The following is a 15,389-nucleotide window of genomic DNA, read 5'->3' on the forward strand; positions in this document are numbered from 1 at the left end:
AAAATCTTAAACAAGCTACATCAAATTGGAAAAATTGCTGTATGCTCTATAACCACTGTGTAATAGTCAGTCCAATTATTATAACCGGAGACGAACTTATATTATAAATAAGGGAAAATGTATGAGTATTTTTTCGACTATAACCGAAATTTTATAGATTCATTCTAACTTTTTAAGGTCCTATTATCCTTCTAAACTTAATTTTTTTTTGATAATTTTCTGCATCTTTTTGACTTACGTCGCATTCAAATATCTCCAATGCACCATAATTACATGGAGTTACGAAATGTGTCATGTAAGACAAAAGCGGTATAAAATTAAAAAAAAGAAGTTTAGACTTGGCTTTTTCAAATGATTTCCCTAAGAAATTCTTTCGCTATCTACGCAGGGGCAGACCCAGTAAGCCAGACGCGGGTGCTCGAGCACCCATTGATTTTCGAAATTTTTTGTATATATATATATAAAATATGATACATATGTTATTATAATTTAAATGAGCGCCCATAGAACAAAAGCAGCTGTGGGTGAGCTGGTTAAACCTCTGCAATAAGAGGTGCACGAAGCCATTGGCGAGGGTTCGAATCCCGCCAGTAGCATTTCTTTTTTTAAATTTTTTCCGGCGAATTTTATACCTGTTTAAAAAAAATCCTTTTTTTAATTAAGGGCTTATTTAACTCTTCTTTTTTTAAAAAAAATTAATTCCAACGAATTTTACGACTTTTTTTTATTTTTATTTTTCCTTTTTCTAATTAAGGGCTTATTTAACTCCCAATTTTGTACTTGTTTTGACTTTTCCTATTCTTACTTGTTTTGACTTTTCCTATTCTAAATTAGTTTAGGTAGCATAATTTTTCTTTCTTTTTTAGTTTTAATTTTTCCTATGCTTTAAAACCTTTTGCACTGTCCACTTTTATGAGATTATTTCTCTTAGCAAACTACGAAGTCATTCATTCTTCTTCTTCTTCTTGTTTCAAAGAGAAAACCGTCAGCGTAACTGTCCAACAACAAACTTCAATCTATTTTCTTTTCAAAATCAGAATACAAAAGTAAGGTAATAAAATTTGATGATTGATTAAAGATAGTTAATGAAAAAAAAGAGTTTGGAAAATTACGTTTTAAGATTTACATCGCTTATGGATGTTACTCTTAAGTCTTAATTCTTAAAATAGATTCCACATAATATTTTTGTTACTTGATAAATAGGTTTAGACTTTAGATTAAATTATAAATAGGGAATTAGTGATCTTGCTAAAGTATTGATCAAGTCAGATCTACATCAAACTTGGCCACTTGTTTATTTGCTTATCAAGTTGACTCTCATTCTTCCCGTTGCTACTGCTTCCGTGGAACGAGCTTTCTCATCCATGAAGTACATTAAAAATGAACTCTGTAATAGTATTGATGATGAATTTTTGAATGGTTGTTTAGTTTGCTATGTAGAGCGTAAGATATTTGCAAATGTAAGTAATGATGCAATTATTTATCGTTTTCAACATACAAAAAGTCGTCGAGCACAATTATGACTTGACCAATTAGTAGTAGGTCATTGTGACTTGTAAGTAGAGGTTATTTTTTTATAATGATAATATTGATCTTTGTTTTATTTTTTTTATTTTTTTATTAAAGAGTTTGAGTTAGTATACATTTACTTTTTTTATTAAAGAGTTTGAGTTAGTATACATTTACCGTTTGTGATTGCTAACAAGTTTATGTTAAAGGAAGTAAGCACCCACAACCTTTAAATCCTGGATCCGCCACTGTATCTACGTCCCTGATTTACTTTTCTTTGGAGATTCCTACACTGATTGTCCCCAACGGTCAACAAGTTTTCACGCACATTGTTTAGCAAAAGGTATTCCTCAACTCATATCTTTTCTCATATCATATTGAAGTGTGTGATATCTCATTAAAAAGTTTAATTTATGCACATATTTATTATTTAATTATATTATCAACATAGTTTTTCTTTCAGGTATGATGAAGTTGGGAGTTGAAAAGTTTTGTCTAGTGGCCAGTGGGGTTCAGTTTTGGAGGAATGGTTGGGTTCAAGTTGGCCCAATTGTATCCTCATATGGTTCAATCTATGGTTAGCCCAATTGTATCCTCATATGGTTCAATCTATGGTTATGTCAAGCGCAGTTATAGAGATGATTGAATCCATTAGCGATGCTTCTTTGAAGAAAAAAATTTTAACACATAAAGTTAATGTCAGAATTGTTTATCATACCAATTTTTAATGGTAAAATGTTGTAAAATCAGGTTATGTTTGGCAACAGAATGGAGAAAGTGGAACTTCTTGAAGCTTTAGTAGTCGGTGATAAAGATCCTCCAAAATACTCCCAGGTATGTCAAATGTATATAGCTGATAGCAAAGTTGATTTTGCATAACATGTTAAATAATTCATTTTGATAATTTGTTTAATCTTTCATGTAGAGAATTTACCTTTTATATGACGATAAAATCTTTGATCATACAATTTCACATATTATGAAAACGTAAGTACTCTTCTCATGCTGAGAAGTAAGTCAATGCGTAACTTTTGTTTCATTTGAAATTTGATGATGATTTTTACCGTATACTTTACTCATACATATAACTTATCAATGAGTGCAAAAAGTAAGGAGAAAATACGTCGATGGAATAAATAAAAAAAGCAGGACACCTTGTTCAATTGGAACAACCCTACACATACAATAATTGTCTCAAGAGTGGCTATAGCAACGTGTGATGAATATTTTCCTATTACCATCCTTTTTAGTGGTGAAAGACAGTGTCATTTGTTTATTAATAAAATAATTTTATTCCTTATATATATATATATATATATATACTAGTTCTTGCACTTGTCAAGAACTAGTAAAAATATTTATATAATATTAATTTGAATTTATCCAAATTATGAGGAAATATGTCTATAACAAATTCATTTATGAAATGTAATAAATTTTATTAATTAACCACGAGTTTACATACTTTCGAATGTCACTTGCAAAGTTACAGGGAAGAAAATGCCAAGGTACTCATATTTGAATTTAAAGTATCAAACGATATAAAGAAGCAAACATCAAGATACTCATATTTAAATTTAAATTATTTTTGATATAAAGTGACGTATGATAAAAAAATTAGTCTCTATATTAATAAATAGTTAGATTTCCAAACTAAATCCAATCAGGTTCATATTTTCATTTAGAATTGCTTCACTCAATTTTTTTGGCTATGCCTTTCACATTAATATTTCTTTTAATATTTCTTTTTGTATCCTGACTCTATGATTTATAAAAATATTGCACAAGTCCAAGAAAAAAAGAAAAAAAGAAGAAAGTTTAATTTATCCTACAAATCCATCTAGATACATGTGATGAATCTATATAATTTAGAAATGATTTGATAAAATTCGTAAAACTCTTATAAGACTTTTGAATTCATGCTCATTCCATCTAAATTGTTTATAAGGATAGCGTTTGAACCATCTTGCACCGATCTCCACCATTCAAAAGTTGTTATGTAATATTTAAGAAAATATTTGAAGTTAACATAGTATTTTTTGTTTTTTCAAACTCTCATCATGATAGTATCAATTTAGTTTGAGAATTTGACAAACATGATAAGTGGACTCATTAAATAGCATAAAACAAGTTAGGTTTGTGGACAGAGGTGGACCCACACTATGGAGTGGTCCATGTAAACTCGCTAATTTTTTTTAAAAATCATATGTATACATATATTTGTGTTATATAAACTGGTAAAAATTAGGATATAGTTAATAGTGTACTCAAGTAAATCATAGAAGTGCCCTTGTGCATCTCGTAGGGGTGTACGAGTCAAATCAAACCGACGAATCAAATTAAATCAGAAAAAAAAATCAACTTGTGGTTTGGTTTGGTTTGGTGATTGAAAAAAAATAATCCACTCTTTGTTTTGGTTTGGTATTAGAAGAAAAAAAGTCAAACCAAATCCAAACGAAACCGATATATATATATATATATATATATATAAAATTTATTTTATTTACATATAATCTATTTTATTGTTATATTTTTCGTTAGTTTATAATTTTCAATTTTATATATTTTATTTTTAATTTGGGCTTGTACAATTTTGTAAATATTTTATTTCTTATTAAGATATGAAGTTACAATTATACTGTTATAGTTTTTAGAATTCAAAGTTGACAATTTACTTTGTAAAGTTTTTTTGTATTCAGTTTGCCTCTAGCCTTTAATCTTATTAATTTAACATAATGAACGTTGATATTTAAAAAAAAAACTATTTTGTACTCATATGAATTTTACGGTCCTTTCGAGAATTTTTATTCACTTAATATTTTTTAAATTTAGTTTATCACATAGGTAAGTGAAAAAATATTTGATCGCTTTTTCAAATACCGTACAGTTGTAAGAAATTAAAAAATCGAAAAAACCTAAAAGAACTGAGTAAAGCCTAAACAAAAAAAAACCGACTTTATGATTTGATTTGGTTTTTAAGATTTAATAAACCAACATAATTTGTTTAGATTTTTTTTAATGAAAAATCGAATCGAACTAACCTATATACACCACAAGCTAGAAATACCATCCTTCAGACCAGAGCTTTAATCCAACTAAAGTCATTATTTTTGTTTTTTTTTAAATTTAGCTTAGAGCTCATATTTGAGCTATGTTTATATTGTTGCACTTCTTTTCAGATGTCTCTTTTGTGTTCACTTTCTCATTAAATTTCATAGCCCATAGCCATGTTATATTTTAGGTTGCTAATTTGTACCTCATAAGTAGAAAAATCTCTTTTTTAAATTAGTCTTAAATTTTCCTCATACCTCTCCATCATCGTCTTATGCATTTGTATTTTGTCTCGATTGGACGATATTAGATTTTGCTCGAAACATTTTAATGAATTTGAATATTGTCAATTTTTCGGGTGTTTGAAAATAATCGAAGGTGTATTCAAGTTAAAATTCGAGTTTAAGAGAGATCCATCTGTAGATTCATAATTATATCGAGTATATATTTCAATGTCTATTTTTGTATAAGATCACATTGTATGCCCATTTATCTCAAGCATATATTGAGGAAAAAATAGTGTGTAGTATAAATTGAGATACATGATATACTATGTGATATACACTTGTCACAATCACGTCCATGAAATGCATGTGTGCTATACATACACTGGTATCATAGAGGCATTTGTAGGTATGAATATTTTTACTTGAGACCACTCCTAATCACTTCTAATTTTTTCTTAATTTTTGTTTTTAACCTTGTCCAAATATTTTCAATCACAGTCACATAAATTTTGATTTTGCTGACAAATTTACCCGTTTTCTTTTGACCTCAATTCCATAATTCAATTCCTTATTCTTATTTTTACCCCTCTAACTTTCTCAGAGTTTTCATATTTTTTGCTCTCTTGCACTTTGTTTGGATCATTGTTTCTCATTATTTCATAATGTATTGTATTGTATTGTACTCTATTATACTGTATTATATGGTAGTAATGTTTGGTTAGACTGTATTGTTTGTAGTTGTTTAATAACATTTTAATTGTTTAGTTTGATCGTATCGTATTGTATTGTAATTTATAAATTTACTAAAAAATCCTAATTATTCTAGGGTAGGAGGTTTGACTAGATTTTAAGAATTAAGATAAAGGGTAAAATAGTATTTTGAAATATTATGTAAATATATAATTGAAAAAAGAAATTAAGTAACAATAGGAACACACCAAATTGGTTGTTTCATAAAATAGGGGTTTTCATTGTTACGTAACAACCAAATTTAACGATACAATAAGTACATTTTAAGTAACAATCAAAACAAACATTGTAGGTATAGTAACGATACAATACAATACAATAGGTAACAATGATCCAAACATAGTGTTAGTGATCTAGACCCATTGTAGTTTTCGTACGATTCGATCCGATTGTAGGCGGAAAGCCAACATTTTTAATTAGCAAAAGTGAAGATACAATTTATTACTCCCTCTGTCCTATTTAGTTGTTCACTTTAGAAATGACATACATATTAAGATAGCAATAATTAGCATAGTTAAGTTATAATTTTACCCTTATTAATTATAGTTTCAAAAATGATGAATTAAAACTTGAAAATTTTCAAGAACTTTAAATTAGGGTATAATAGGAAACAAATTTTGTCCTTTCTTGATTTGTCAAAATGATCAAGTAAATAGGGACAACTAAAAGAGGAAAAATGAACAAGTAAATAGGGACAAAGGGAGTATTAATCATTTCCTTTCTTGGAGCCCTAATTTAGTAATTGATTTGGAACTTGGAAGTGTTAAACCATGAAATTTTTAATTTTATTTTCACATATATAGCAATTAGAAACTATACCAATATTGATTAGGGTGAATTTTAATCTAAGTGAATAAATTTAATCATGGTCTCTTGTTCTTTCATTTGTAATCCTATCTGATTTGGATAATATATGGATGGTGATAGTATATTTCAGAGGTATGGAGAAGAGTCGTAATATCAAACAGTCACGTCAAGTCAATCATCATACTATCTTTTGCGTATCAATTTTAATGTCTTTTTCCAATTCCCCTTAATTGTTTTCCAAGGCAACAACACGCTACTTACAAATAATGCGAATACTTAATTTTATTCCTTTACCTTTTTGTCCGTTTCAATTTATTTGTGTTAATTTTATTCTTTACCTATTTCTAAAAATTTCTTTTTCTTTTTAACAGTTCTATAATTCTAAAAAAAGTTTGTTTGGGAACATGCATGTCTAATTAAGAAATAAAGTATACATCCTCACCACAACAAAAAATAAATAAATAGTTTTAGCGGTAATGATAGTTACATATTAATAAAGAGTGTTAAATTTTTTTAACGACATTAGTTAATTATATTGTCATTTGATCAAATATTATTATATACTATATGAATGCTAGTTATTGCTAAAACTACATATTTAAACGTAATTAAATTATTATTATTAATTAATTGCCACTAAAATATATTTTTGACATATATAATGCTTTCAAACTTCTTGTGATATTAGACATTTAAGTTGTAACATTTTTTTTATGATTACAAATAAAAAGATCTCATTCTTTGAAAGAAACTAAAATAAAAATGGGGACATATAAAATGAAATAGAAGATCAACGATATACAATAGCCAATGACTAATTAAGTTTAATTTGCGATATCAAAAATCATAAAACCCCACAGAAATTTAAAACACATGCACAATTATTCTATATATGTTGCATTTTGAGGCAATAAATCAAATACACTAACTCCTTTTGAAAATTGAGAGATTCATACGATTCGATAAGATATTGTGGTACTAGTACAATACAATAAAAACAAGTTGGAAGTGGTAGAAAAAAAAAACTATTTTTCATAATTAAGAGAAGGTACAATGCAATATTCATAGATTATTTTTAAGGGCATCTTTTTTTCTTTTTTCTTTTGTCATATACTTGACTTGCTAGGTAGTGATATCCAGCTTAATATCTTCTTGTCAACATCTTCACTAGTGCAGGTTCATATACTTCAAAAGCCTACTCAACAATTACAAAAGAAAATTAATTTTTAAAAGAACGCAAAAGTAAACTATAAGTGCAAGACACTTTTTACATGCTGATGATAAACATCATATATTTTAAGCTAAGTTGATTATTAATATGTTATTGAAATATATTTACTATATAGTTAATCACTACTTAGATACGATCTTGATTTTTCAAATGTATCCTAGGCGGCACACTTAGAGCTTTTGTATCAACTTTGTATTTAAACATGATTAATCTTCTAATTAAACATAATCAAGAAAATGCACACGTTTTTAAAAAAAATTAAAAAATAGTAAAAAAATAAAAAAAAAGTACTCCTTAGAGTTGCAGTAATTGTTTTTTTTTTAAAAAAAAAATACTAGTAATAAATATTGAAGGACTCTTAATTAGAATAAGGTATAGGGTTACATGCAATAACTAATTTAACACTAATAGCTCCATGTCTGGTTTGTTAATTTATGAAATTTAAAATTATAAATTTCATTCATATATCCGAATTGTTTGCATGAATTGAATCGACTAAAATACAACAAAAAGTTATAAAGAAAATATAACTGAGTTCTACAAAAAGGCAAGAATATTTCTTAGGTTTTTACAAAATAGACAAAAAGTTAGAAATAGTGTAAACTGTCTCATTCAAAAATATATAGGACTAGTAAAGTATGGTTTAGGTATGTAACCGTCTCATTTCACATTTCAAAGTATACTTTGCTATTCCTTAACAAAAATATCATATTTATTCAATTCGTTAGTCTGGTTTTGACTTGAGACAGACTTGAAGATTAAGAATACCTTTGTTGTTCATGAGTGTAAGTAGGAAGAGGAACACGTCCAGATTCGATACGCCTGAGATCCTCAATGAGTATTTCATAGTGTCTCTTCACTTCATCGGCCGATTTTCCACCACCAACGGCCCGTGCCACATTCTGCCAGCGGTCAGGTGTGTCCTTATCGAATTGAGCTAACGCTCTTTCAAATAACTTGTTTTGCTGCGGTGTCCATGATGAAGATTGAAGTGAGCTTGATGCCATTCAAAAAACAGAAAGAAATGTTTAAGAAAGCGATATAGTTAGTCCAACTTAAAGTAATATGTGTGATGGAAAAAAGGGTGGAGATTTTAGGTGTTTATAAAGAAAGAAATTGAAGTAGAATCTAAAATTTGGGTGACTCGTCTGCTTTGGAACCACAAAACCTACTGCTGCGGAATCTCTCTCTCTCTCTTTCTTCTACGTACATACTTAAAGTTTCGTTGTTTTTTGGTCGTAAAATCATTTGTTGATGACAGTAAATATTTACCCATCCGGAGGTGGAGATACGTTGAGGTTTATGGGTTCAGATAAATTTACTAGCTAGTTTTTTATAGATTTTATATTTGTATTAGAAAATTTAATGTATATTTAGATTTTATACAAAATTAATTAATAACTTAGTGGTAAAAAAGAACGATAAAGATATTTTTCACATACTAGTGTTATAGGTTTGAACCCAACTATCAATAAAAATATCTTTTTTTTTATTTTTAAAAAAGAATATTTTATAATATTTTTAACTCCGCCTCTGCCAGTGAATAAATCCAAGTAAAGCAGCTATGGGGAATCGCGTTCTGATTCTCAGATGCATCCATACATATGATCTTATGCACGTGTGGAGGCTCACAAATTTCATTTATACATACAATTGTAAATATATACTAAACTACATAAGACTTGTCTAGTGCGATTTTTTATATATGATTTACAGATTATTACATCGTAGAAGTTTATTAGTGTGCATAAAACACTCATTACAGAATACTTACTCCAAAGATAGAGATCGTGACATATTATAGGATTATCTTGAAATTAAAAAATATATATATGATAAAATATTTTTATTACGAGTAAAAGACTAGGGATTGCATGGGTTTGGTTATTCTTAATTACGTGTCAGACATAAGCCATTAATTAATCTTCTGTAGCAAGAAATGACGTCCATTGAGATGGGTGGGTGAGAAAATTTAAAATTTACCATGAATTAATTAATTTAAGTTGAAGAAAAAAGACAAGAAAAAATGAAGGATCCAATATTGTGTACTCATTCATTCATTAGTTTCTCTGATATCATTGGAATTGATGTTTCGGTTCATTTCTGCGCCTCTTAGAAACGTTCCAAAAAATGGCCACCTGAATTAATGCATGCATCTTTTATTTTTATTTTACTTTGTGCCTCCACTTGCCACTACTAAATTACTACCTTCCAACACTTGAATCTGGTGGCTAACTATTGTACGTACAATCTGGTTTTCCTAACCCTGGGGGGTTGAGGGGGTGGGGTAGTCAAACTGAGTAACCATTCAATACTATATATAGTTTATTTAATATCGCTGAGATAATATCATCTGATTAGGAGATTGCAGGTTCATTCTTAAGGGGTATTAGGACAATGATTTTGTGATATAACATTCTTCAAAACAATGACAGGTCTAATTTTATTTTAACACACACTAAAATTCTTTTCTTTTTTTTTTTTAAATCAAGAAACTATCTACACAAGTTTATATAATTATATGCTACTCTTAAGAAATGTGGTAGATAATTGAAAAGTCATAGTCCAATCCAACATGTTGCATTCTCATGACTATTAGGTATTCGATTTTGATCCTCATATTTACTGATTATTACTCTACTACTTATGTACGATAAAGTGGTACTTCTATTTTTTGTGTTCTATTAAATACAAACTTTTATTTAAATAGATGTCATATTTAATTTTCTTTTAGAGATCCTATAAAAGAACTAAAATAACGTAGATAAATTAATATTTGCTTTCAAAGACATCCAATAAAACTGAAATGATATAGAGAAAAGACTAATATGAATCATACGTAAGCATAATCTCATATATGAAATTAGTCTAACAAAAGAGAACTTAAATGAAGTTAATATGTAAATATTTACTATAGTATTACCTGATAAAACTTAAATAAATTACAACTCTGGTATTTTTCTTGAATTAACCTTTTTTTTTTCTTTTTTTTAATTAAGAATGTCATTTCTCCACCCCTAAAGGTTGGACATAATTGACGTGGTCCATTTGGTGTCAATTGAAACTCCTTTTCCATAAAGTAGAACTTTGGAACAATTCCAAGATTTTGTGCTCTATACCTTTGGAAATGGCAATAAAAGTTTTTGTAAAAAAATCACCGGGTAAACCATGGTCCATGCCATTTGCAGTAAAAAAGTTATAGAAAGAATCTCTTTAGATAATACATATCATTGTATTGACTATTCTTTCGTGACAATAACTAGTATATGTTGGGATCCAATCCATACACACACTTGATGAATGAAGAACACAAGAACTTTCAAGAGAAAGAGATAAGAGATCTGGAGAGAGAAAGAGAAAAACCAATATTTCGTGGTAACACCCCGTGAGTAAACTTCCACGGCAATGGATATATATATATTAATAATTCAGAGTATTTTAAGTTACAGATAATAAATTGAGAGTAAATAGTACAGCCTAAAAGTAGAGACCTAGGGTATGTTTGGTAGGAATGAAATTGTTTTCTTCAAAAAAAAACTTTTATGAAAAATAGGTGCAGGTTTTCTGACTTTTTGTTCTTATATTTTCTAAGTGAACTATAGGGTTTTGTTGTCGGGTATTCTTCAAATATTATACATAGCGAAAGCTTTAGTACTCCAGGGGTGACTCTTTTTAAGGGAAATCACAATGAGCATATAATGCTATTTGTGAAAATTTTGTTTTATCAACTCTTAGTGTGGAAATCATTTTTCTTCATCATTAAAGAATTTCTTCCTCAAGGAAATAATTTAACCAACCAATTATGATAAAATTCAAAAATCATATTTTTATACCAAAAACCAAACACAATCCTAGTATATACTTATACATATATTCTAAAAGAAGTTTCATATCTTTACATGTTTGAAAATTTTAAAAAATTAGATTCTTGAGTGAAAGTTGCATTTGCACCAATGATTGAAAGGTGAATATGTCCCCAATTTCTATGAATTGGATGTATTAATATCATCATCCTATATTCTATCAAATTGGAAGGGGGGAAAATAAATAAATAGTTGGTAAAAAGAGAAGAGTTTTTTTGCACATCATACATTTGGAGATAAGTAGATAGACGTATCTCTTTCGTGTGCCAACCAAAGGGAATATGAATTTATCACCTAAAATTTTCTTTGTCAAAATTCTTTTCTTTTTCTTATGTTGTTTTCATCTTTACTATGCAACTTGGACATTAGATCCAAACAAATCATCATTGTTAGATCCAAAGAAAGCAACAAATTATATAATTTGTAATCATGGTCTTTAATGGCTCGGGACAAACTTATGGTCGAGTATGTCACTAGTCACTAGTCAACAATTAATGATTTTATTGAGCATTCTGAAAATCGTTCAAGAAAATGTTTGATTATAATATATAATTTTATAAGTTATTCCGATGTTAGACAACAACTTAATATTGTCTATAAAATAGAGAAATATATCAGTAAACATTAAACTCACATCTAATATTTTATGAAAAGGTAACTTTAAAATGTTAAATTCGAACAGTTAAAATAATAAGAAACTACATAAATTTTACTAGCTTAGGTCATAATTACTAGAATTCTTGATAGTTTCAAATATTACTTTTCTATATCATATTTCGTCCTTTGAATACATGTATCATTACTTGCCAGATACATATTTATATCGGTTCGAATATTCGCGATACATATTTTATTAATTTTAAATTAAATATGTGTAACTGGTTTACTTAATTAGAGGAGTAATTGATGCTTAGAACTTTTTTTTTTCAATACAAATTTATCAGATACATAATAATAATAATAATGTCGATTAGTAAGATTCAATTTTAATAATTGAAGACGAAAATATGATTTGAGAGGACAGTGGAAGAAAGAGTGAATGTAAGTGGTAGAGGACGTACGTAGGGGGTTGGGGTGATGAGAATTACTGTTGGGCAAGGGATATGACTGGAGAGGGAGAAAATATTTTGTTATTGAACATTAATTTAGGTGTTTAAATATAAAAATAATTAATCAATTTCATTTTTAAAGTATTTATATATCTGATTGTATTTTTAAAATGTATGATATAAAATATTAAAATGGTAATATATATATTATATTATATATAATTTCTTGAAACTTATAGATAAAATATTGAGGTATGTTCAGAGTTCAGACTTCAACTAATGATAATAAAAAAAAAGGGAAAATTATATATAATAGCAAACTAATAACCTAAAATAAATGGAGTAGCTAGAGTTTGATTTAATTGTGCTCCATAGCAAAATTAAACTAAAAATTGTCAGGCGCCTCTCTCCCAAATATCTCGCTCGCCACTCTCCTCCAATCTCTTGCTCGCTTCCTCACTTTTTATACAAACACAAGTGTGAATAAATTGTTCCTAATTGTATAAAGCAGAGAAAATTGTATAAATACATATATTTTTGTTCCCCTCTCTCCCCTCTTCCAGATCGCTCGCCACTCTCCCAAATCTCGCTCGCCACCATCGCCTTTCTCACTTATACAAACAGAAGCGAAATGTATAAATTGCATTTCTGTTTGTATAAAGGTGAGAAAATTGTATATACACATGCAAGTACATATATTTTCGTCCTATACATTTATAATTATACAATAAAAATACTCCCCTGCCCAGTTTCTTTTGCCTTTCTCTCTTTCTCGTTTTATACAATTTTCAAATTGTATCTAATTTCTCTCTTTCTCGTTTTATACAATTCGATTCAATTGTATATTCCTTGTCAAGTCTCTTTTGTCTTTCTCTCTTTCTCATTTTATACAAATTCAAATTGTATATAATCGTTCTATACACTTATAATAATACAATTCATTTTATACACTTCGTTTTTATATAGTTCTCTGTCCAAGTGTCTTTCTCTTTCTTGTTTTATACACTTCGTTTTACACAATTTGCTTCAACTGTATAAGTATAGCGAATTATACAGTTTCTATGTTTCCTATGGAGCGCAATTATGCAAACTTTGCTATAACATACAAATATGAATTTTTTATTTGCTATATGTGAAAGTTGCCCTAAATAAAATCTAGATAGTGGCCTAAAATGGAATATTTATCAAAATGGGCCATTTAAACTGGATCCAGAAGCCATTGCGCAGCTTATTTCATTTTTAAATGAACCCAACCTTAATTGGCCCAATGGGCCATTGTGTATAATTTTTCAATATATTGGGCTATTAAATGGGCTCTTCTTCTTCTTCTTCACTCACCATTGTAATGTTTTGTTTAAGAAAGCATCCCCAACTTCTGAATTTTTTGTAGTAAAAGGTAGAAGGAGTAATTACCTTTCGACCATCTAGCTTATCAAATCTGTACAAAACGTATAGATAGTTCCTATATTATACACACATATATACATGTTATGTATATTTCGATTATGCTGATAAACTAGTTGATCAAGCGTTATGTATTAGTAAAAATGTACAATAAAATAATTGCTCAAAATCAAATGATTTGTTCAGAAGAAGTAACAATGAGGACTAATAAAAGAATAAAAGTTTGATGTGGAAACACAAAACTTATGAGGACTCAAACAGAAGATACAACTTATAGGATTAATTTTATAGAAAATTAATAAATAAAATTATATATGAAAATTAATATCGTTTGTAGGATTATTTTCTTTTAATTATACGCGTAGGAGATAATTTTCTGACTAAAACAATAATGTACTTAATCCTGGAATTGTCCAATCATGAATTCAGGATTCCCCATATGAATAATGTTTTTTTCTTCTTTTATTTTTTTCTAATAATTAATAATTCAGCTTTATCTCTGAAAATAATCATAAGATTCCAGATTATTTTTTTAAAAAAATAAAATCAACATGAATATTGTTGCATCCCCACGAGTGGCTAAAAAAGGTGACATTATAACGCGGCCCTAATATTCCCCCCACTTTTCATAAGTCATTTCATGCTAAATTCAAATTGTAATTATTAATTTAGTCCAATATTAGAATTCACAATGGTTATAAGTGAGTTTTTTCATAAAATATCCTCTATTTTAGTTCTGCATTTAAATCATATCTATATACATGTTTAATAATTTAGTCTAAGGTAGACCTATTTATTGGAAGAAACAACAATAATGGTGATGGTAAAAAATGTGTGTGATAGTTACATTGATAGCGATGCTATTTATGATAGTAAAAGTGGGCGTAATAGAAAAAGAATTAATTCAAAATTATATAGCAATAAAGCTCCAATCAATATAATTCTTTTTTATAGAGTATGAAATCTTTCATAGGATACGCGTCTCTCAAATGAATCCTTAATACTGAACATCGAATTTAAAAACAAAAAAATCACAGAATTAGCTAACAATTTCAATTATATAATCATTTGATGGTTGACTCTGAAAAAACTTAACATTCATCATTGTCTTAAACGACTCAATTTCTTTATTTCAAGCCATAGTAAAGTTAGTATCATTTCTCATAATGTTGTAGCCTGTAGGGTAGAATAAAATTATATATATATATATATATATATATATATATATATAAAATTAATTGACAACTGAGACAAGGGGCCTAATTGTGATGTAAATTTGACCAATATATATAACGTAACGTCTAATTTGTCCTCTCAACCCCAACATGAATCGAGAATATTTTTGTTAATGTCAAAATAGTTATTGAATAACGAATATTGGACTTTATTTGATTGAGTTGATGACAACATTCTAATTATAAGATTATTAATTAACTTAAAATAGACAAACCACCACTTACAATGAATTATTGTTAACTAATTTTTCCCCCCATTTTTA

At 28.2% G+C, this 15,389-nt stretch overlaps 1 protein-coding gene and 1 pseudogene across 1 annotated transcript; one reads left to right on the plus strand and one right to left on the minus strand.

The window, feature by feature from the left end:
* Positions 1–286: 286 nt before the first annotated feature.
* On the plus strand, positions 287–2,500 carry LOC114075576 (annotated as a pseudogene).
* A 4,773-nt stretch (positions 2,501–7,273) lies between these two features.
* LOC107013255 (protein RADIALIS-like 4) lies at positions 7,274–8,749 on the minus strand. The gene is made up of 2 exons (XM_015213213.2): positions 8,344–8,749; positions 7,274–7,539 (listed from the first exon to the last, which is right to left on the minus strand). The coding sequence occupies exons 1-2, from the start codon at positions 8,580–8,582 to the stop codon at positions 7,512–7,514; spliced, it is 267 nt and encodes an 88-aa protein (XP_015068699.1). The 5' UTR covers positions 8,583–8,749; the 3' UTR covers positions 7,274–7,511.
* Between the last annotated feature and the right edge of the window lie 6,640 nt (positions 8,750–15,389).

Source organism: Solanum pennellii, chromosome 1, assembly GCF_001406875.1.
Source record: "Solanum pennellii chromosome 1, SPENNV200".
Taxonomy (NCBI): domain Eukaryota; kingdom Viridiplantae; phylum Streptophyta; class Magnoliopsida; order Solanales; family Solanaceae; genus Solanum; species Solanum pennellii.